This window comes from Urocitellus parryii, chromosome 9 (genome assembly GCF_045843805.1).
Source record: "Urocitellus parryii isolate mUroPar1 chromosome 9, mUroPar1.hap1, whole genome shotgun sequence".
In the NCBI taxonomy this organism is placed as follows: Eukaryota; Metazoa; Chordata; class Mammalia; order Rodentia; family Sciuridae; genus Urocitellus; species Urocitellus parryii.
In genome coordinates, this window is record NC_135539.1 from 142,688,483 (window position 1) to 142,713,914 (window position 25,432).

At 36.9% G+C, this 25,432-nt stretch overlaps 1 protein-coding gene across 2 annotated transcripts in view; it reads left to right on the top strand.

The window, feature by feature from the left end:
• The window catches only part of Nme7 (NME/NM23 family member 7), a 153,180-nt gene that overhangs the window by 65,460 nt on the left and 62,288 nt on the right, over positions 1-25,432 (top strand). For both annotated transcript variants that reach the window (XM_026405216.2, XM_026405217.2), the window contains 3 exons: positions 14,383-14,447; positions 16,730-16,798; positions 20,133-20,234. In XM_026405216.2, the coding sequence (XP_026261001.1) occupies positions 14,383-14,447; positions 16,730-16,798; positions 20,133-20,234 (236 nt within the window). The remainder of the gene's footprint in view (positions 1-14,382; positions 14,448-16,729; positions 16,799-20,132; positions 20,235-25,432) is intronic.

The following is a 25,432-nucleotide window of genomic DNA, read 5'->3' on the forward strand; positions in this document are numbered from 1 at the left end:
TGAATTCTTGTTGTATCATTTCCTGATTTGTTAGATGAGAGCTATAGTATGTTTCAAGAAGTAACTATGACACTGTAGGTAGAACAATACCCTGCTCTTAGGTAAGGCTTTATCAATGTTAGACATTGATACTCTTCTACTACTACTGTTGCTACTAGTTTCATTATCTTTTAATTTTTAAGTGAAATTGAATAGTTCCTTAGTAAGACAACAGTAGTTTAAAATGCTAGCAAAATACAACATCCACAGGGACAAAAATCCTATTATTAAAGAAAAAATACTTTAATATTTTCCCAAGTTAAAGTCTAGGTCTAACTTAAGTTCTGAAGGAGGATTATTGTTTAATTTGGTGAATTTAGTAGCTGTTTTCTGATTGCCTCTTACAATTGGCACTGGGCAGGAGGTGGTAGCCAAATTTGTGAGAGCTGCTTTTGCACACAGAATGGTTATACATTTTAGGCTTTCAAATTATTAGAAGGCTGAAATTTTGTTAGAAATTTTTCTTTCTTCTAACAGATTAATTCATCAAACAACTTTGTTGCATTATTCGTAGCATAGTGACTGAAATGAGTCTGGATGGCTTAAAAGTCTTATCTCAGCCTTTGAGAAACTGTGTAGAACATTCTTATAGGAGTGAATTATATTCTGTATCTCAATGCTGTGTTTTGGTTGTAAAAATTAATTGAATTTTCATGGAGAATACTTTCAAGCAGATTTTTTAAGAGATGGAGAAACTTTGGTGTTGTCTGTATTTAATTAACTATGAAGCAAATCATTTATTAGAATATTATGTAGTTTGTAAATTTTTTGCCACAATTGCCTCTGAAATGCTAATTGAAATAGGACTGGTAGCAGAAAGGTCTTATCTGTCAAGTTTCTCACTTCTTAAAATCAGATTATTCTTACTCAGCCTCTTTTCAAGAGTTTTGATGTGCACCCTAAGGGCAGTTTTGATGCTGTGTGCCGGAGAGCACTAGAAGACACATTCCACCAATGCATCCTCCTAAATTTGGGCTAATTGAGTTGGTTGACTTTTAGTATTAAATTTCCCTCATGTCATTCATGTTCCAGGTAACTGTAAAAGAGGTGTGAATTTTTTTGGTGAGAAGAGATTAAATTTAAGCATTGTAAATCTGTTTCAACAACAACAACAAAAATCATAGAGCTTAGCATGCGTTTTTGAAACATAAAACATTAGGAATAATATCCTATGAACTTCTGAGTTATGGGAGCTTTAAATGAAATTAATGAGTTTTGATTTAGGAGGAATCTCAAGATTCTGCTAATCACTTACTGAAGACTCTCAACTTTCAGAAAGGATAACATTCAGTGGTTCTGAAGAAGTAGATGTGTATTAAGTTTCAAAAACTTCATTTTGAAATATTGAAAGTTTGTTTGCTAATCTGTCTCAACATCTAATAACCTTCAGAGGAAAATGGGTGTCTTGGGATTGTCAGTTGTAATGATTTGGGAGATGGTAGAGGACCCTCAAATCTTGGAAATGGCCTTTTCCAAGTATAGAACAAAAACAGTTTCACTTTTATTACAAATTGCAGCTCATGTTTTTGAAGTGCTAAATACTTCACAAATTTAGAGAATTATTTAATTGTCAAAACAAAGAGAGTAGGTATTACTTGAGACCCATAACAGAGAAGAGGCCTGGGCAGTGAGATGTTAACCTGCGTAAAAGTCACACAGCTTTTGTGGGACAGGGTTGGGATTTGTACCAAAATTATCTTCATTCTATCACATTATATCATTCTGCCCCTGCATGGATTATCCTTTAGAGCTATAATACCATATATCAGGTTTAGTTATTAATCCCTTATAGGTGTGGAATCTAAACAAGGTAACAACCGGAATCCAGAATGACTTAATTCCATAGATGGGGATATTTGCTGTATTCCATTAATTTAAAGATCAATTCAGAAAACAAACTGGTAGGAAATTACATAATAATTAGCATGAAGGGTGATTTTAATTACTAACATCTTACCTAGGTGAAAAATATTCATAGCTTATGGTAAAATTTAGAGAATTACTACTATTCTGGCTGAGTTAAGAGATGAATAATAAGCAAGTTCTTGAGAATTGCAAAGTAGAATACCTCCCTAAAGCTTTCTTAGTTAAGTGGGAATAATACCCCCATACCCCACATCAACCTTGGGCATTGCACCCAGGGACACTTTATCATAGACCTTTCTATTTTATTTTATTTATTTTGAGACAGGGTCTCACTAAGTTTCCAAGGCTGCCCTTGAACTTGCAGTTCTCCTGGCCCAGCTTCCAAAATCATTGGGATTACATACAGGACTGTGCCACTATGCTTGGCAGGAATTAAACTTTTTATTTTGTAAAAGATAATGATTTGACTAAAAGCAGGATTTTTTTTTCCTTCTATTTTCTTTTTTATTTGTGATAGTCTGTTTTTCCTAAGTACAGTCAGCTCTCTATATCTATGGGTTCCATCTCTGTGGAGTCAACCAACTGTAGGTAGAAAATATTTGGAAAAGAATAGCATCTGTGATGGAATGAGATGGGCATCATTACCCTAGGTACATGTGTGACTGCACATATGATGTGACACTACATTGTGTACAACCAGAGAAATGAAAAGTTGTGCTGCAGTTGTGTACAGTGAATAAAAATGCATTCTGCTGTTATATATACCTAATTAGATTTATTTAATTAATTAATTAAAATTAAAATAAATGCACTGAATAAAAAAAGACAAAAAAGAATAGCATCCGTACTGAATAGGTACAGACTTTCCTGTCCGTTCTTCCTGAACAGTATATAGTACAACAACTACGTACACAGTGTTTACTTGTGCTAATTATTATAAATAGTCTAAAGGTGACTTAAAGTGTGGGAAGATGCGTGTGGGTCATATGCAAACGCTGCCATTTCATCCAAAGGATGCTGTTACCCACAGGTGCCCTGGGGTCCGTTCTGCATGGTTCCAAGGGAGACATGTGCGCTTCATGCTTCAGCTCACTGCCCCCTTTCCAGAGCTACCCAGACCCTCAGGCTCCAGTTCTCCTCACTTGGTCCATTCTCAGAACCTTTTCATTCATCCTTTGATGCCCAGAATGTGCATCTTTCTTTCTACTCTCAAAATGTGATTTCCTTAGGAATACTAGCCAGACACCTCCCACCCAGTATGGTAAGCGTCCAGACATCAGAAAATGTGGTCTCTAGGACTATGGGTTTTTTTATGATTTGTTTATGATTTATTGATCTCCTTTATCAACTTAGTACGTGATTAGGTAAGCATATGGCAGAGAAAACCTGCTCAGTTCATGGCAGCCAGGAAGCAGAGAGAGCATGAGAAACCAGATATAAGATATAACCCCCCAGGCATGCCACCAGTGACTTTGCCAATTACCATGCAGTAGTCCATTCAGATAGTCAAATGGACTAATCCACTGATGAGATTTCACCTCTCATCACTGCCTAAAAGCCCTACTCTGAACCTTCTAACATTGGGAACCATGCTTTCAAAGCATGAGCTTTGAGAGACATTTCTAGATCTAAACCATAACACCTTCCCTCCCTCTCTCCCCTCCCCCGACTTCCTTCCTTCCTTCCTTCCTTCCTTCCTTCCTTCCTTCCTTCCTTCCTTCCTTCCTTCCTTCCTTCGGCTGTGGTTTTCAAGCTTTAGTGTGGTACAGAATCACAAAATTATGTTGATGATGCTGGTGTGGGGATTATTCTCATATAATCATTAAGTAATACAATGTATATCCTTAGTTTTCACACTCAGAGTTAATAATGTTATGACTTATAGTATAGAAACTTTTCAGTTGTATGGGTCCACTTACTACCTCTCTATGTAGGCTTATGCTGTACTTTTGATGTGTATTATAAATATGTAGGTTTTGAAATCCACAATTAATGTTGAAGTTTTACTTTAATCAGGCATATAGTTTTTCAAGAAATTAAGAGAAAAAATAATGTATTTTTTTGTACTATCCACATGCTAACCTTTATACCATTATTTTTTCCTGAAGATTCTCTTTTCTTCTCTTTTCCCTAAAGTTGAAATAACTTCCTTTAGCATTTCTTATACTCAGGTTTGCTGGTAACAAATATCTTTGGCTTTCTTTATCTGAAAAGGTCTTTATTTTACTATCATTCTTGGAAGATTTTATAGTGACATAGAATTTCAAGTTGACAGTTTTAAGCTTTTCTTCCTATTAGCACATTTAAAAATTCAACTGTATACTGGTCTGCATTGTTTCTAATAAGAAGTCAGTAGTTGCTGAAATAGTTGTTCCCTATATGTTCTCATCATTGCAACTCTAAACCACCTGCATCCTTCATGCTCTCTCTAACCGTACTGGGATGCAGTCCCATGTCACCAGTTTTCTGTATGGAGTTTATTCAGTCTTTCAGCCATTGGTCAGGTTTCTGCTCTGTAACTGCTTGTATAGCACACCTTGTGTTTCTATCTAAAATTTTAAATTCACTGTTTTTCCTTGACTAATTTGGCTGAATTACTAGTTTTCTTCTTAAAGATGCTAATATTCTCCCAGTCTCTTAGATTTAAGATCTTTCATTTAGTTTTGCGGTGCTGGGGATTGAACTAAGGGCCTTAATTAAGCATGCTAGGCAAGTACTCTACCTCGAAGCTACACCCCAGCACTGGACTCAAAATCCTGAAGTAAATTTTTAACCCTTTTTTCAACTTCACACTCTATGAAGTTCAGTGCTGCTGTTACTTCTTGTTTGAAAAATGGCTTCTATTAACTTCTTTTTGTGTGTGTGTGTATGTGGTGCTGGGGATTGAACCCAGGGCCTTGTGCATGCAAAGGAGGCACTCTACCAATTCAGCTATATCCCCAGCCCTATTCACTTCCTTTTTGACTGCTGCCATCTAAACACTGGAGTCTAAAATAAGAGAAAATATTTTAAAATATGTTGGCTTTTATTATTTTTCCCAGTCAGCGTACTATGAATTCAAAAGTTCCATAGTTTTGATCTGAGGTGTTTTTCAAAAGCTCCTGTGCTGCAGTCTGGCTGGGCACAATTCAGGAGCCACTTGTCAATTTAGAACTACAAATGCCAAACAAAACAGCTCCTCAGGAAATACCTTCAGAGCCCAACTGCCACCACCGGCTTCCCACAAGCCTCTCACCCTCCCCCACTCCTCTTGCTCTTGAGGCCGATTGGCTGGGTCGCATGGGCGGAGCCAAAAAGGTCCCCAATGAACAGCTCCATGGTCTGAAAGGGCGGGGAAACAGCCCAATGAGCCAATCAGTTGGCAGCTAGAAGTTGCTGGGGCCTCTGTGAGCTAATCATCAGCTGGCAGCTGGAAGTTTGCTGGCAGCTGGAAGTTTGCTGGGGCCCCTTCGGCTGTGGCTCTCAACATCTCCCCCTCTCTGTTTAAACAACAAGCATGTGGCTTAGGGACCGTGCCTGCCTTAGGTTGTCCAATAGTACATATGGTCCTTACCCATTATCGGATGAGCTGACCTCAAGGCGTCAGCCTCCTGTCTTAGGTTGGTACCATTGTAATTGGATCTTACCCGTCACTGACTATACAGCCACACCTGTGGATAGGTCTTTGTATCAGCAGGGGGGTGAGGTTCTTTGCCCCACCTCAGTTGGCCCCCAAATTTTAGCTGAACGACCATGACAAGCAGAAGGGAGGAAGATACACCAAGCCAATTGACGGCTCCTTTTGGAAAAATTGTACCACCAATGACATCATCAGCAAAAATACCCCAACACTACCACAAGTTGCTGCACCAACAGATAGTTCACAATGCATACAGGTGAGTTCACAATGCATACAAGTGATTCATAGTCCAGGCAAGTTCTGCAAGCAGTTCAGTGATGGCTCCTTTTGGAAGAATTGTACCACTAATGACACCATCAGCATAAATACCGCAACACTACCACAAGTCGCTGCACCAACAGATAGTTCACAATGCATACAAGTGATACATAGTCCAGGCAAGTTTTGCAAGCAGTTCAGTGATGGCTATTGCAAAAGCTGTAGGTTGGTTTTATTTTTGTCTTCACCGGCATTGGGATGAAGATAGGAATTCTGGCAATAATGGCTAAAGAAAAAATTATATAACATTCCAGAAGGCAATAAAAGAAAACAATTTTCTTCTTTTTTTTTTTTTTTAGAAAACTATTTTCTTAACAATATACCTTGTCTTCAACAGAATTATTAAATATAATGAAAAGGAAAGGTGAAAGTAAACAGATCTGTTAACCTCTTTTTTTGTTCATATATTAAAACAATCCTCAACAGCTGTTTACTCAATTTAAATTAAACCATTTAAATCACGTGGAAAAAAAATATTTGGATCCATTTTTTCATGAGCGCTCATCATATATGATATATGGACATACGTACATTCAAACATATAACACAAAACACAAGTGTGCACACATAATATAATACATACAACACATAACATAATAGTAAAGGCCTTATAACTTTTTACAGGTGAAATCTCCATTGCAATGTTTAAAAACTCTATAGTCAAAAAAATAGAACTGATCAGCAAAACATTAACCTAGGTCTGTATGAGCTCAAAAAACAAAATAGAACTTCATGATATGGGAAAGGGCAATAATAAAATAGATATTGAAAAAAGCATCCTGGTTCTGTCGCAGATGTAAGAATAGCCAAACTGGGCTTTTGGATATCAGTTGTTATGGATTTGAGCCAAATCATCTTCTTTTTGGTCTATAGAAATCGCTTTAGTTAATCTTTCTGGAATCCAAATCGGCTGCTGTTCTCCCTGTGGAAACACATAAACAGACCCCCGACTCCAGACAATTATTGGGTCAGGACCTTTCCATTGTCCTGTTAGAATATCCTTCCAAAGTACCTTGGGCTTATGTACATTTTTTGAACACATATGCCTTTCTGCAGCACTAAGCCCTGATGAATCCAAATTTAAAAAGTTTAGAGTAAAAAGGGTTATTTTAAGTTCATCTTTGGGGAATATATACCCCTTCCCAATTCCTTCTTTTTGCTTTAATAAGTACATTTTAATAGTTTGATGAGCTCTTTCAACTATGCCTTGTCCCTGTGGATTGTATGGGATTCCTGTTATATGAGTAATGCCAAATGTTGAGCAAAATTGTTTAAAAGAGGTAGAAGTATAACCAGGGGCATTATCTGTTTTTAACTGTTTTGGAACGCCCACAGTGGCAAAATTTTGTAAGCAATGAGCTATAACATCTTTAGTTTTTTCTCCGGCATGATGGGAGCCCATCAAAAACCCAGAAGAAGAATCAACTGTAACATGCAAATATTTTAATTTTCTAAACTCTGGCAAGTGTGTGACGTCCATCTGCCAAATATGGTTAGGTATCAATCCTCTAGGATTGACTCCAAGATTAACTTGTGGTAAAAAGGTCACACAATTTTGACATTGTTTTATTATTTGTCTAGCTTGTTCCTTAGTTATTTTAAAACGCTTTTGTAAAGTATTAGCATTGACATGGAACTTTTTATGAAAATTTGTAGCTTCTTCTAGTGTAGAGAAAATATGTATGTCATGTTTAGTTTTATCTGCTAAATCATTGCCCAAACTAAGGGCAACAGGCAATCCTGTATGTGCCCTGATATGTCCTATAAAGAATGGATCTTTTCTGTCCCAGATTAGACTTTGTATAGTGGAAAGCAAAGAGAAAACAGTAGAGGAAGGGGAAATCCTACCAGCATCTTCAAGGGATACTATAGCATTAACTATATACTGACTATTGGAAAATAAATTAAATACAGAATCTTTAAACATCACAGAAGCTTGTAATACTGCATTAAGCTCTACCTTTTGAGCTGATTGTTTGGTTACTAAAAATGTAAAAGTTTGATCAGGGGTAACTACTGCTGCTGTACCATTATTTGACCCATCAGTGAATATATTTGGAGCATTCATGATAGGGGTTTTTCTTGTCATTTTTGGAAAACTACAGGATGCTTAGACCAAAAAGACAACAAAGGATTAGATGGTAAGTGGTTATCAAATGAAACATTAGATTTGCACTTGATTATTGCCCAAGTATTTAACTCATTAGCTAACTCATCAATTTGATTCATAGTATATGGAGTAATAATTTATTGGGAGAAATTCCAAACACTCCCTTTGCTGCTTTTATTCCTTTGAGTATTAATTGTCCTACAGCCTCAGGATACCTAATAAGAATATTTTTAGGAGAATAAGATAAATGTATCCATAATAATGGACCTTCTTGCCAAAATACTCCTGTAGGAATATTTTTTGTTGGTAGTACAATAAATAATAAAGGCAAACTTATATCAATTCTATCCAAATGCATATTTTCCATATATGTTTCAATGATTTTTAATGCCTTTCTTGCTTGAGGCGTTAACATGCTGGGTGAATTTGGATCTGATGGACCTTTTAGGATATCAAATAAAGGTCCCAACTCTCCTGTTGGTATACCTAGATAAGGCCTTATCCAATTTATGTCTCCTAATAACTTTTGAAAGTCATTAAGTGATTTGAGTTGATCTACTCGTATTTGAATTTTTGGTGGACGGACCATGGTTGAGGATAATAGAACTCCTAAATAATTAATTGGAAAATTTAATTGTACTTTATCTATTGCTATCTCTAGATTATAATTTTTTAATAAGTTTGTAAGTGTGGCATAACATTCTAGCAATGTGTTTTTATCTTTGTGTGCTAATAATACATCATCCATATAGTGAAATATTTGTAGTTCAGGATTTTGATTTCTAAGTGGCTGGATTACTTTGTTAACATAAATTTGACACATAGTTGGGCTGTTAGCCATCCCTTGAGGGAGTACTTTCCATTCATATCTCTGATCAGGACCTTCATGATTCAGTGCAGGGATAGTAAATGCAAAACGTGGACTATCCTCAGGATGAATTGGAATTGAAAAAAAACAATCTTTAATATCTATAACTAAAACATACCAGGTTTTTGGTAAAGCAGACAATTGAGGAATCCCCGATTGAGCAGGTCCCATAATAACCATCTCATTATTAATGGCTCTTAAATCTTGCAATAATCTCCATTTACCAGATTTCTTTTTGATGACAAAAATGGGAGTATTATGGGGAGATACAGATTGTATATGTCCTTCTGCTAATTGTTGTTTGACCAGGTCATGGGCTGCTTGTATCTTTTCTTTAGTCAGGGGCCACTGAGGAACCCATACTGGTCTTTCTGATTTCCAAGTAATTTTTATTGTCTCAGTGGCCCTTTCTGAAAATCCAACCCATGTCTGTCCGTTCCTTGATCTATTTGTATTGGTGCTGCTATACCTTGTTCTTGTTTTTCTAATCTTTTTCCTTTCCTAAAAGCTTGTCTAGTCATAATAGTGGGTGCATTTTGGTTGATGTTATTTGTTAATGTCAAACCTAATTGATCTAGGACATCTCGTTCCTATAAATTTATAGGAAGATGATCCAATACATATGGCTGTATAGTTCCTTCACATCCTTCAGGATCCTTCCAATCTAATACCATTGCACTTCTATGGGGATTAGTCGCCACTCCTAGGCTTCAAAGCGTTTGAGTGGCTTGTTGTAATGGCCAATGTTTTGGCCATTCTTGATGAGAGATGATGCTAAGGTCTGCACCTGTATCCAGTAGCCCATTAAATTCATGTCCTTGAATATTTAGTTTTAGCATGGGGCGAGAATCTAAATTTAAAGAAAGCATAGCCCAATCTACACCTGTGGAGCCTAATCCCTTGGAACCTTTTTCTGCAGAACGACTGGAAAATTTATCATGTAGGCTGGGTATTATTAGTAACTGGCTATTCTATCTCCTGGTGAAATTACTGATAAATCCTTTGGAGAACTGGCTATAATTTTTATTTCACCCTCATAACCGGGATCAATTACCCCAGGACTTATCATAAGTCCTTTTAGAGTAGAAGAGCTGTGTCCCAATTGTAAGCCTACTGTTCCTTTGGGAAGAGGTCCTTTTACCCCTGTGGGAATGATTTGAACTCCCATCTCTGGAATTAGTACTGATCTGGCGGAGGCGCAGATGTCCAACCCTGCGCTCCCTCTGGTTTGTCTGATGAGGGATCTGATGGACAATGTGTCCTGGGCACTACCCTGATGGGGTTGCTGGGTTCCTCCAGTGCTCCGTATATTTGTGGTTTGGGGCCCCAGAGCATTGGGCCCCCCTGTCCATTTTTTTGGCAATGGAGCCCGATGCCTTTCTCCACGATATCGTGGATAAACACCTGGTCCTTGTTCGTTTTTTAATAATGGAGTACCCTCTATGGTGGTTTGAGAATGGCATTCATTAGCCCAATGTCTCCCTCTACGGCATTGTGGGCAAATACCCGGTATTCTACTCCTTTGATACCTAGTTTTGTTAAGCCCTCCTCCTATGGGGCAATTCCTTTTAAAATGTCCTGTTTGTTCACAATTGTAGCATGTTCTTGGCCTGGCATCTAAAGCCTGTTTTACTGCAGCTGCCACGATTTGCCCTTGTTCATTAATGTCTCTGGCATCTAAAGCCTGTTTTACTGCAGCTGCCACAACTTGCTCTTGTTCATTAAGGTCTCTACATAATTTAATATATGTGTTTAAATCTTCATGTTTCCATGGTCTAATGACTTCTCTGCACCAACGATTCGCTTGCTCATAAGCCAGTTGTTTTATTAATGGCATTGCTTGTTCTGTATTCCCAAAAACTCTGGTAGCTGTTTGAATAAGCCTATCTACAAATTCAGCGTAAGACTCATTAGCTCCTTGTATTACCTTAGATAATTGACCTTGTAAACGTCTATGTCCTTGTAAAGTCTTCCATGCCCTCACCGCCTCTGCAGCAATTTGTGCGTATTCGCCAGGATCATATGCAATTTGTTGCTGCTGATCCTCCTAAGGTCCCTTGCCTAACAACATATCTAGATTTCTCTGAGGATAACAGCTGCTGCATTTCGCCTAGCCGTCTCCTTGCAAAATTCCTCATTGGCAACCTTCCATAAAGGTATTGACCTCCATTTAGCACAGCTTTACACATATTAGCCCAATCTGCTGGCGTCATGTGCACGTTGTTAATGGATTCGACCAAGCTTACAGTGAAGGGTGCTTGAGGACCGTAGGTTGTTATAGCCTCTTTTAGCTGCTTCACTGTTTTGAAATTTAAAGCACGGTGAATTCGCTGCCCTCCTACCTCAAATACAGGGCATGTTAATATTTGAGATCCTGTCTCAGGATCCCAACTATCAACTGCGTGGGTTGGGGGCCTCCCAGCATATGGAGGTGGCGCTGTTGGTTGGACACTTATGCCCTCTGGTGATAGAAAGGTGTTAGTAGCAGTCTCCTGTAGAGGTGGCGCTGTTGGTTGGACCCTTACGCCCTCTGGTGATAGAAAGGTGTTAGTAGGAGTCCCTGTTGTAACTTTCCCCCTGATGGCTTTTTCTGCTCTAAGCTTTCTTCCTCTATCTGACTAGCTCGAAAGACCTTCTATTTTACTTGAATCTTTTCCTCTTTCTGACTAACTTGAGATACCTTCTCTTTTACTTGAATCAATATGTCTTCTCCTTCCTCTACCTTTGTCTTAACTGAAGGCTTTGAACTAAGCAAACAAGATACCAACGTCCACAATGGCAATGTGCCAACTGGCAGAGTCCCTGGACTTGACTTTTCTATTCTTTTTAAATCTTCACCATGATGGTTCCATTGTGATATATTTAACAACTCCTCCTTAAAAAGCCATGGGATACACTTTTGTGTTGTATCAACGTATGCCCTGACTATTCTTGATTTTACTGAGATGCCTCCTTCCTCTAACAATTTACTTAACACTCTTTCAGTTTGTTTTTTACTAATTTCTGATCCCATATTTCTATTATAATACAACCCAACAAGATAACGCCTAACAAAACTGAGAAAGAGTGAAACAAAATTGGAACAACACAAAATCATTATAATAGCCTCCTGAAATGTCCATCCATCCTTCCTCCCTATCTGTTCCACAGATGTGAGCGGTTTTTCTTCCATCTTACACATCTCCAGGGACAAGCAACTTAAAACAAAAGTGAAGCAAAACAAAAGAAGAATCTTAAAATGGCTACCCATCCTCTCGCCCTGCCCTCAGGGGTGAGCAGTTTACCTTATCACTTACCCTCAGTTGTTCCCCGTACGGGCCACCAAATGTCGCAGTCTGGCTGGGCACAATTCAGGAGCCACTTGTCAAAAGAAACGAACTTTATTTTTAGAACCACACACACCAAACAAAACAGCCCCTCAGGAAATACCTTCAGAGCCCAACTGCCACCACCGGCTTCCCACAAGCCTCTCAACCTCCCCCACTCCTCCTGCTCTGAGGCCGATTGGCTGGGTCACGTGGGCGGAGCCAAAAAAGTCCCCCAATGAGCAGCTCCATGGTCTGAAAGGGCGGGGAAACAGCCCAATGAGCATCACTGCAGAGGAGCCAATCAGTTGGCAGCTAGAAGTTGCTGGGGCCGCTGTGAGGCAATCATCAGCTGGCAGCTGGAAGTTTGCTGGCAGCTGGAAGTTTGCTGGGGCCCCTTCGGCTGTGGCTCTCAACATTCCTGTGTTAATGCAGGAATATCAGATGTAAAATTATTAGATTATGAGCACTATAACCTAATCAGCCAACCCTAGTTTGAATGGACTGAGTGGGTGGTAACTTTAGGCAGGTGGGGCATGGCGGGAGGAGGTGGGTCACTAAGAAGGTGCCCTGGAAGGGTTCACCTTCTGTGGACTCTTTCCTCTCTTTGGTTCCTGGCCACCATGAATGGAGCAGCTTCCCACTGCCATGATGTTCTGCCTCACCTTTGACCCAGAACAGTGGACTCAGCCAACTGTGGATTAAACCTCTGAAACCATGAACTGAAATCACCTTTCCTCTTATAAGTTGTTCTTTCTGGATATTTTGGTCCTGGCAGCAAAAAGCTGACTAACACAAAAGCTTTTACTGTTCCTTATATCCCTTATTCTTTTTTAGTCAGATCAGCTTGCCTGTCACTATTACATTAACAATCTTATAAAAATACTGCTTTATTTTGAATTATACACCTAATATTTTCAGTTACTCCCCATTTCTTTTGGTAATATATCATTTTGGAGAAAAGTCACTCTCATGAATTTTAATGTTGACAAATTAGTCTAATTTTTGATAATGCAAATTAGATATGGCTAAACAGAAAACTAAGCATATAAACTTTTGCACAAATAGATATATAACTAATTTAAAAGTGTATTACAAACTATAAAATGAAGAATGTTTAAGTTAATACCATTATGTAACAAAGGGTATTTATCAACAGTTCAACATGAATACAGTACAGAGGTAGTCATGGGCCTGTTCTCAGTGATGACTCAACTGCTTTTCTGTATTCAGACATCTGAGAACCCTTTGTTTCCACAGCATGCTGTGGTACCATTTGGCCTTCCCTTCCCTTCATTTAAGAAATAGATCCACCTCTGTCTTTTTCTCATCCCTTAGTCTGCTATAATTGAAATGGCACTACTTGGCTACAATAAGGTAGTAACTAAAACACGCATTGAGACACCAGTACTACCTGGTGATCAGGGCTTCTAGGTGAGCATCCAGATGATCAGAATGTGGGGTGAGTGTGTGTGTGTGTGTGTGTGTATGTGTATGTGTGTGTGACAGGGGTGGGGGGCAGGGTGAAAAGGACAAAAAGAGTTTTAGTCAACTTGAAAATAAGAAACTTAGAAGATTGTATAGGAAACAAATAGAATCTTAAAATCATTCCCATGCCCCTAGAGTCCATAGATCCCATTATAGAAATCACTAGTCTGTGAGATAAAGGCCTTATCGCCCTGGCTCAGTCCCCTCCCTTTCCTGCCTTGTCTTTCTTTTCTACATTCTTACTGTGATGATAACATGCCCACACTTGCCTGAATGCTTTCTCTGGCTGTAGAGGCCCATCATCTATACCCTTTAAGGGCCATTCATGCTATTATTTCCTTGAAGTCTCTGCTCACCATTTCAGTGATAATTTAATTTTTTCTCTTCCTTTGAACACATCTTTGGTTTCCTTCTGTATCCAGTATTTTGGCATTTTGGTTTTTTGTAATATAATTTTAAACCATTTGATTTTCATGTTCTATATAGCACTAGACTTTTGGGACCTTAAAGGCAAAATAGTATCTTAAAAATATATTTTTTTGCATAATCCTTAGGACCATTGTTGATATTCTTAAAACATTTTCTTGGGGAATCAAATAATTAAATGAAATGCTAAGTATTACAGATTTAGTTTTGTGGCAAAAATATGTGTTTTCATTATGTAGAATATAAGCAAAACATGTTGATATGGAAAATTTGTATTTCTGAAAAACTAAAAAGCTTTACTTTTTTTTTTTTTTTTTTGCATCTATTTGTTCTTCATTTTCAGGACTGTTGGGAAAGATCCTGATGGCTATTCGAGATGCATGTTTTGAAATCTCAGCTATTCAAATGGTAGGTACTTTGAAGTAAGCCATAACATATTGAGGATTAAAAAAATAATCTTCAATATTTAAAAAATTTTTTAGTTGTTGAAGGACCTTTATTTTATTTACTTATTTATTTGTGGTGCTAAGAATCAAACCCAGTGCTTCACAGATGCTAGGCAAGCACTTTATAACCCCTACCCCTAATCTTTAACATTTTTTAATTGAATGCTCTCTGAGCACTTTTAAACTCAGTGCATTAAAAAAAAATGTTTTCTGAACTCAGTAACCTTATAATAAAAAAGTTTTTTTTTAACGAAAAATTATCAACTAGTTTGTAAAGTCATCAATCAAAACTTGGAAACTAATGAGAAGATGCATAATTATGAAATCTTATCTAGGAGTGTTAAGAAGTCTTAGCCAAAACTTTCTAAAAGTGTTGCTTGTTGATGTATTAAGTGATTATAGGATCTACGCCTACTCTAAAAAATAATAACTATAGGAATTTTAGCTTTAAACATTGACCTAGCTCGAGGCCCACAACCTAGCACAGTGATTGGCCGTAGTACTTAATGAAAATAATAGCAAGACAAAAAGTATTAGTTGAACTTATGATGGAGGCCTGGGAGTGTAGTGGTAAGTGCAGTCTTTGACTTTTGGAACCAGAAAGATCTATTTGTGAATCTGAGTTCAGCCACTTTCTAGGTATGTGACACTGACCACAGGTCAAGCATTCTGTCCCTAGCTTTTCTCATCTGGGTGGTAAAAACATTAATTGTCTGAATGAGTTATTCTGAAAATTAAATTAAATAGCTGTACACAGTACCTTGCAGAGTTTGTAGATCAAATTCCTGAGTATTTAACAGGTTATATCTTCTGTTATTATTGCATTACATTAATAAAAGTTGTGTGAATGTAAGATAAAACACTGATATCAAATAATTCTCTTCCTGTAATAAATGTTGCCTATGATGATAAATCCTTTCAACTTTAAGTATTGTCTCTGTAGGAAGAAATTTCTCAGTAATCTTTAATGTTGGCAACAATGGAGAAACAATGTAAGGGGGAAAATAAAATGAAAATTCAGAGGCAGTTTTTAAAATATTAGGGTTTTAGTTCTTGAGATCTGAAGTGTAAAGTTTTACTACTAGCTACCTTTAAGTCCAGCCTGTATAGGAATGACTTGTTATGGACTGACCTTGTAAACATATTCTTATTCATAATGTTATGAAAGGAAGTAGCAAGTCCAGATGATGTTTGTAAGTACTTTGTTAGAAACCTGACTAGGAATTTCTCTGAATTCTTTGGAGAAAAACAATACTGTTTTTCATTCCCTCTACAAAATCTTTCTTATACCTCTGATCTATCAACAAATAATATTACATTGCACAAGTTCTTTTTTATCAAGAATGAGGTTTTATTCAGATAGGTATAGGGTAGCAGATAAGAACACGACCAGTGGGATCAGACTGCTGGGAGCAGAATGGCAATCTGGGAAGGGTTCATTGCTCTTCTGACTCTTAGTAGCCTTATCTTATCTAGCTGTGCCATAAAATTGTGAGAAGTAAATTAGATAATGCATGACATATTAAGTACTCAAAGGTTATAAATTAATAGCACATTTTTACAAAAGAGGAAATTATTCAAGATTCACATTTTGACGGAGAATATCATGCTAAGTGAAATGAGCCCAACTCAGAAACTCAAAGATCAAGTGTTTTCTTTCATTTTTGAAAAGGAGGAGGGAAGGATAGGCTAACATAAAGAACTAATCAAATATAAATTAATAGACACATGAAAAGAAGTCTAATAGAGTAGAGGAAGGAGAATGGGAGAGGGGAGGAAGGATAGGAGGGAAAAGGGAAAGGATCAGGAACTGAAATCAATTTCCATGCATGTATGGATTACTCAGGATGAACCCGACTACTATGAATAACGATAAAGCTCTAATTAAAGAAAAAAAGTATGAATGTTATCTCTGATAGCAGCAGTGCTGGACCTTGGGGGAAAAGAGTAAGGATTGAAGAGGGATCAGTGGAGGGGAGGTAGAGGAGGCAGGGTGGGGGAGTGCTGAACTGGTACAGGTCGAGCCCCTTGCTTTTGTGATTATGTCAGGTTGTTTCCTGTGTTGTGTACAACCAAAAGCAATTAAAAACAAATAAATAAAAACAAATTTAAAAGGAAACAAAAAAAATTACATTTTGAAGTAAAGAATATATCTAAGGGATAATATATGGTGAGTGCCAAGAATGGCTCATTTATTTTTCTTTGGTTGGTGGGCTTACAGTTTTATTTTATTTTTTAATATAGTTCAATATGGATCGTGTTAATGTTGAAGAATTCTATGAAGTTTATAAAGGTGTAGTGACAGAGTATAATGTAAGTATTGAAGTGAATTTAAAGCAAAACCATTTGGATGTCTCAAATCTTGGGGATCTCAGTATAATTTAAAATCCTTGAAAGTATTTCTTAAATTATGATTTGCAAACTATACATAATATTCAAAATATATCAGGGACTCAAGCAACAACTCTGTAGTTAGAAAATAAAACACCTAAATTAAAAATGGACAAAGAATCTGAACAGATATTTCTCAGAAGAAGAAATGTGACTGGCCAACAGATGTATGAAAAAATGTAACATTTCTGATCATCAAGGAAATGCAAATCAAAAGCTGCAATGAGATATCGCCTCCTGTTTGCTACAATGGCTATTATCGAAAAGATTAATGATAACAAACCCGTTTAGTTAAAAATGCTGAAGAAACTAGGGAGAGAAGGAATTTACCTCAACATTATAAAGGCTATAGATGACAAGCCCAAGGCCATTATCATACTGAACAAAGAAAAACTGAAACCATTTCATCTAAAATCAGGAACAAAACAAGGATCTCTCCTCTCACCACTCCTGTGCAATATAGTTCTTGAAATTGTATCCAGAGTAGTCAGGTAAGAGAAGGAAATTGTAGTGTTAAAAAAAGGAAAATAAGTCAAACTACCTCTGTTTGCTAATGATATGGTCCTATATCTATAAGACTTCTAGTTCAGCAAAGTAGCAGGATACAAGATCAAAATTTAAAAAAAAAATAGCTTTTCTATATGACCCAGCTATCCAAAATTAAAAAAAAATAGCTTTTCTATTCCAATAATTAATCTACTGAGGAAAAAAAATCAGGAGAACAATTTAATTTATAGTATCCTAAAAATATAAAATAATTGGGAATAAGTCTAAGGAGGTGAAAGGCCTCCAATGAAAATTATAGAACATTGAAGAGAGAAATTGAAGAAGACCTTAGAAGATGGAAAGACCTCTCATGTTTGTGGATACATAGAATTAATATTGTTAAAATGGCCATAATACCAAAAGCAATACAGACTCAATATAATCACTATCAAAATACCAATGACATTCTTCATAGAATTAGAAAAAAGTAGTCCTAAATTCATCTGGAAGAATAAAAGACTCAGAATAGCCAAAACAATATCAAGCAATGAGAGATGCTAGAGGCATCACAATATCTGTTCTCAAATAATACTACACAACTATAAAAAACAGCATAGTATTGGCATAAAAAACAGACATGAAGACAATGGAATAGGGTAGAAGAGACAGATACGAACCCATACAGATACAGTCATCTGGTACTTGACAAAGGTGCCAAAAACATATATAGGAGAAAAGAAACCCTTTTTAACAAACGGTGCTAGGGAAGTTGGATACCATATGTAGAAGAATTAAATTAGATTCCTATCTCTCACCATGCACAAAAGTCAACTCCTAGTAGATCAAAGACCTAAGAATTCAATCAGGAGCACTGTAACTTCTAAAAAAAAAAAATAAATAAAGTAGGCTCAATACTCTGACATATTTGCACAGGCATTGACTTCCTTAATAAGACTCCAAAGCTAAAGAAATAAAACCAGATTCAACAGATAGGATGGCACAGCAAATGAAATAAGAGCATGAAGGGAAAGCCTATAGAATGGGGAAAAATCTTTGCCAGTTACTTTTCTAACAGGGGATTAATATTCAGAATATATAGAGAACTCAAAAAACTTAACACCAAAACCCCAAATAACACAATCAGTAAATGGGCAAATGAACTAAACAGATATTTCTCAGAAGAAGAAGTACAAATGGCCCACAGATATATTTTAAAAATGTTCAATGTCTTTAGCCATCAGGGAAATGCAAACCAAAACTACACTGAGATTTCATCTCACTCCACAGTCATCAAGAATAAAAATAACAATAAATGCTGACAAGGATGTGAGGGGAAAGATACACATTGTTGGTGGGACTACAGCTTAGTCCAATTACTTTGGAAAGTAGTAGGGATATTCCTCAAAGACTAGGAATGGTGATATGACCCAGCTATCCAACAACTTGACATAAATCCAAAGAACTAAAGTCTGCATACTGTAGGACACAGGTACATCAATGTTTATAGCAGCTCAGTTCTCAATAGCTAATCTGTGGAACCAACCTAGATGCCCTTCAATAGATGAATGGATAAAAAAAAAAAACCTGTGGTATTTATACACAATGGAATATTACTCAGCATTAAAGGGGAATAAAATTATGGCATTTGCATCATAAACCCTCCAGTATCATCAAAATGTCTCACATGGCCTGCATGGTCTGACCTCCTCTCATTTCCCTCCTGGGTCTCTCTCAGTTCCTGATACTTTTGATCTTCATATATCCACACTGTTGTTCTGCCCCCATCTCATGTTTGTTTCCCTTTTACCTGCAGTATACTGAGGGGGAGGGAAGATTCACTGGGTGTTCCAGATTTGTGAGGCCACCCCTGATTGTGTATTTCATGTGCTGTTTCATGTGCAGAATTGAAGTGCTAATCAGTGTACCTGTGTTTCCCTCCTTGTGCTGCTGTGCTAGTACATTTTACTTCTTACAGTACACTTTTAATATTTTTTGCTTAAAATAATTATCTTCTTAAGCAACTAAAAAAAAAAGACAATGTGTTTATATTCACCCATATGTTTAGTAGAGTTTTGTGTAGATCTCCATTTTTGTCTGGCATTTTTTCCCTTCTTCCTGAAGAACTTCCTTTACATTTCTTATAGTAAAAGGCTATTGGTGGTGAATTCTCCCAGCTCTTCTTTTTCTGGAAAAGTCTTTATTTTTCTTTGTTTTTGAGAATTTAGATTGACAGATGTGCTGCTGTTTATTTTCATGCTTGCTTTTGAACAGTTTCTGTTCCCTGTCTTCAGATTCATTGTTCGTTGGCAGTGTCTTATCCTAGTCACCCCATCCAGTGCTTTTTGTTTGTTTTTGTTTTAATAACATTTGCAGTGGGGCAACTGTGTGTCTTACTTTATTGTTTCCCTTCTCCTGAGGGCTGTGGTCTATGGTGCCTGTCATCCAGAATCTGAAAACTGTTGTTTCATATATTGTGTCTAGTTTCTAGAAATTTAAGATGGGAAAATAAATCTGGCCCCTGTTATTCCTTGTTGCTGGAATGCATTATGATTTTTAAAAGCTTCTTCAGGAGAAACATTTTGTTTTTATATGTTAATTTGTCAGCATTGGGTTCAAGGAGATAGGAACTACCAGTGTGTTTGATACAGATAGGAAAAGAAGCCAAAGGTAACTTTTAACTCTGAAGGATTAGTGGAATAGTGGCACAATTAAAAGAGAAGGGGTAAAATATCATCAAATTGTATTGATTCTTTTATATTATACATCATAGGAGATGGTGACAGAATTGTATTCTGGCCCTTGCGTAGCAATGGAGATTCAACAGAATAATTCTACGAAGACATTTCGAGAATTCTGTGGACCTGCAGATCCTGTGAGTTGTAATTATTAATCTAGTTTGTATTATTTATTCACTTAATATTTAAACAGATTTGCTATTTTTTATTTATTCTTTTAAAAATAATTTAAAAGTGAATGTATACCAACATCTTTACTCAATAGTATTTTGAATAATAACATGGTGTAATGTTCCAAGAAAAATAATTTTTACTAGCCTTGAGACAATATAGAATATATAGAAGCATTTATTCTGGCACTTTTTTATTGTTTCTTTTTGCTAAATTGTCCAAGTACATTTTGCAAACTTTATAATGAAGCGAAAGGTATTATCCTTTGACATAGGAAAGACATAAATAGAGCTCTAAATGTGAAGAATATCAATATGGTGACATCATCTGAGATCCATAAGTAAATATGAGCAATGGAACTTGTCACTTGTCAAAGATCTCAGAGTACACATATGAAGAACTCTTAGACTTGCAGAGAAACAAACAGGTTAAGGACCAAAATATTGATGTTCAGATAAAATTCAAATGTCAAAGTGTTACATAGTAAAGGAGCAATTCCTGTGCCTTGGAGGTAATTAGACTTTGTTAGAGAGGAGAGATGTAAATAGGGATTTCAAAGACAAATTGAGGGACAAAGAGAATGGGGAAAATGCTAATGCATGCACAAAGAAAGCAATGAAGAAATTTGCAAATTTTCTATGCTGCGTAGCAGTGATATATCCCTGGCTTCAATGGGAAATGAATACCTGAAACACAAGGAAATATATTTTCTTAAATAGAGGAAATAAGGTAGAGAGTACTAGTAGGTCTGATTGTGGAATGGGTAGCTTTATAAGCCACAATAGGAATGTAGATTCTGCATAATTTGAATCCTATATGGTAGGAAATAGGAATTAACTGTATGTATGTAGCTCAGTTTTGCGCATACTAAATTATTCCTTTGATGTAACAGGAGACTAGATGGGAAGAGGTTAAAGACAGAGGCTCTAGAAGTGGAAAGGAGCAGATCTGATGGCATCAGTAGAGCAAGTCATCAGGGTCTCCTTCGAGTCTTCTTGAGGAGAAAGGAGAGTAGATATAAATAACGCATTGAGTGGGAATGTGTGGCAGTTATGCCTGATTCTTTTGTGAGAACTTTGGAGAAAACAGTGGTGACGCTATTTACTGAGCGCTAATCTTAAGATAGAAAGGGATACTTTTTGGCTTGAAGAGAAAGCTGAACTCAGTTGTTGCATTCTTCTCATTTTTAATTTATCTTTAATACATGGTGGGTATTCATTTTTAAGATTAAAAAATGTGAGAGAACAGCTAACCAAACAAATAGGAATAAATTAAAGAAATGAAAAGTAGAACAAAAAAGGAGTTTTTGTTCATTCTTTCAGTCTCTCATTTGTTCAGTAAATACTGTGGAACCTGTTCAGGTGTTTGTAAATATAAAGATAGAAACTTCAAGAACTGACAGCCTGCAAATGAACTGGCAATGTCTTGGCTGGGCACAGAATCACGAGCCACTCACAGCTTTGTAGATTCAAACAGCAATTCTTTATTCCCGAACTCACACCGGCCCTGTACAAACACGTTCAGGGGAAATCTCCGTTCTGCCACACAATTCACGTCCCAAATCTTTCTCAATTCCACGAGAACTCAGCGGGAACTCAGGCAGCAGGAATGCCCTATTCCCAGCAGCAATAAACTTAAACCTGGAACTTCTCTAAAACCACATTGTCTAAAACCACATTGTCTTAAACCAAGAATGACTTAAACTTGTCTTAAACCGGGAATGCCCTAAACCCAAGGAGCGGGATACTTCCTCAAACCTGCAGGATACACCTTAAACCTGGATCCACCCTCGTCCTTGAGCAGGGTCATCTTTCTCAAACACACATGCAAGGTCACAGCGGATTTCCAAGGCAAGTCCATTTAACATGGGGTACGCTGGCAAGGAAATTTCGATGCGTCATTCCTACTTGGCAATGGCCCTCAGCAATGAACAACCTTTCTAGTGGCTAGTTTTATGCACTGTGTCACTTGCATTGTTTGCAGGTGTTATGGGAACTTGAATTATAGCACTTAGCTCAGCCCAAGGATGGGCAACAAGGGTTGGGGAAACTTCTTGAGGAGAATGACATCTGAGCTGAATTGTGAGGAGTGAGTGAAACATAACTTGGTGTTACTGGGGAGGATCACAGTGTCGCTTTTGGGCTATAGCAGGCTCCTGACTGTTGCTGAAGCTGAAGTAAAGGCAGGGAACGCCAGGATGGCTTTGCTGGGGAGGAGGTGGTGAGTGACGCGGTATGATCATAGACTCTGAAAAGAAAAACATGCTGACTCTCTTAGGATATTTATTCAATGAACATATACTGAGTGAATATTATGTGCTAGGTACCACAGTTGGTGCAGAACAGAGATAACTAAAACAAAGTGTTGTTCCTTATGGATCATAATATCATGATAGCTTAATTTGGAAACTTTCAGGCCATTAATCTTGCCTCATTAAACATGGCTGGAATTACTGTACTGTGGGTTTTCGTTTTTGTTCTTTCACTTTTGTTGTTTATGAGCCTCACATGGAATTATAGAAAGTCACATCTTACATATTAAATTAGCTCAAAATTTTAAAACCACAGGGGTTTTAAAATTTTGAGCTAATTTAATATGTAAAATGTTAATAGTGGTTTTCTTTGGGAAGTGGAATTATAGTAATGTGTTAGTTTTATTTTCATGTATTTTACAAATTTTCTTTAAAGCACGTGTTTTACTTTTATAGTAAGAGAAAATAATTTTTACTTTATCATAAACCTGAAAGTCAACAGACTTTTAAATGCAGAGGCATCTACCTGTTAGAACTGACTCTCCTTTTGAGTCTCGGAGTGCTGAATTACATGCTGTTTCTAAATACAGATTAGGCTGTCAGACGGGACCACACACATTTGATGGGGTTTCCAGGACACAAGAAGCACAGTGGTAGTAGTTACAAACCATGCTTCCAGAACAGTGAGATGTCCCTTTCTCTGTGGCTCAGACTTCTTTGTTTTATCTAGTTCTCACCGCTTCCTTTTCCCCTTTCCCCTCACTTCTCCAACAAATAAGTATCGAAAGCTTTCTACATGCTAGTCGTTGTGCCAGATGCTAACTGGGTTTATATTTGTTGGAAAAAATTTTAGTCTTAACTCTAGCAAAAGACAGAATTGATAATTAACAAGAATTTCACTTTAAATTTGCATGTATGCCAACCTGTTCATGTAGTATTCATCTTAAAATAATTTAGAAATTCATTCTTCATTACCTGCAATTCCCATATCTAAAGAAAGATATTGTTACAATACATGTAAATATAATTATTACTTGGAGGACTGCCAGGTACATAATGGTCATGCAATTAATGCTAGATGAATTAGTGAATAGACTGTTTTTATGTATACCTAACATCTGGTACTCGCTCATTGGTTAAAATGTATGTGACCTACCAAAATGGGTCCTTTTCTTTATTCTTTTATAAGATTTAGACCTATTTTATAATTTGATTCAGCCTAACAGAAACCAGTAAGTAACTTTGTAACTTACAAGTTGCCGATTGACCTCATTGCATCATTGAAGCCTTTGCTGTTGGCAGATTTTTCTTCCTTGTGGTCTTATAGTTTTGTTCATGAACTCATTGTTTATGAATAAAATTTCTTCGGGTCTCTCTAGACGTTCTAGAAGCAGTATCCAAACAGAATCGTTCACAAGACAGCTCATTAGGGAAGCAGGGGATAGGGGATAATTGATCATAAATTTATATTTTACTATCCAAAGTGAGAATTTTTAATAAAATATAATGTTTAAATAAGAATACATTTATATATCTATTAAAGTATATACATATTTTGATTTATTCACTTATTTTACTAATAGGGATACTTGAAAACATTTGGAGGCCAATGGAAAATATATCAATATTTTTTTACAATTAGAGATGTATTCACTCAGCACACCATCCCCACATGCAGAAAATAAGTCCACCTGGGCAGAATTCCAGATTTGATTCTTGAAAGGTTTTGATTGCACTTGCTGAAGAATTTTCATGTTGAGTACAGTAGCAGTTTTCATGCTGAGCCATTAGGAAACTCAGAATCACCAAAGAAGTAGTAAATTATCTGGAAGAATTGTACAGATTACATTTGCTCTTGGACTGGTAGATCTGTTAAGCCAAAATAATTTAATGTACTGTATTGGTCAGCTTTCTGCTATTATGATGAAATACCTGAGGCAATTAATTTTTTTTAAGAGAGAGAGAGAATTTTTTAATATTTATTTTTCAGTTTTTGGTGGATACAACATTTTTATTTAATTTTTTTATGTAGTGCTGAGGATCGAACCCAGCGCCCCACACATGCCAGGTGAGCATACTACCGCTTGAGCCACATCCCCAGCCCCCTGAGGCAATTAATTTATAAAGGATTTTTTTAGCTCCCAGTTCTGTAGGTTCCAGTCCATGATCAGTGGCCTAATCACTTTGGGCAGCTGGTGAGCTAACTGGATGGCAATGGTGGAGAGTAGGGGTCAGAGCTTACAGCTCAAATCACAAGCTAGGAAGCAGAGAGATACTGGATGGGTCAGCACTCCTCAATCCCCTTTGAGGGCACCACTCCAATGACTGAAAGACTTCCCACTAGGCCTCACCTCTTAAAGGTCCACAGTATCTACCAGTAGTGCCTGGGAGCCGCCCCCTTTAACACTGGGACCTTTGGAGGACTCTTCATATTCACACCATAGCACGTGAGCATACTTTGTTTCATGAAAAATCTATTCCTAAAACATATTATGTAAACCACATCATATAAAATGTAAAGGATCTTATTTAAAGGAATCTAAAAATTTTTGTAATATGAATATCCACCTTCATCTGCCCTTATACTTTGAAAACCTTTACCCTATCACAAGATTGAACTGAGTCAAATGTTTTCATGTACAAAAAGTGGCTTTACAAATTTTGATTAAATTTTCATTCATTTGATTGTCAAAGTGGTATTTTTATCTGTTACTTAGTAGACTTTACCAATTTTTTAAAAAAAATGTAGAATTAGTACAATATTTTGAAAATGTAAAGTTTTCTTTACAAAGTGTATGGGGAATTGTATCAACTTGGAAGAGAAATATTTGGGAGCTGGTGTCTGTTGTTTCTGTCATCTACATTACTAATAGATGGTCATGTACTTTATTTACTGAAGATTTTGAAACCCTG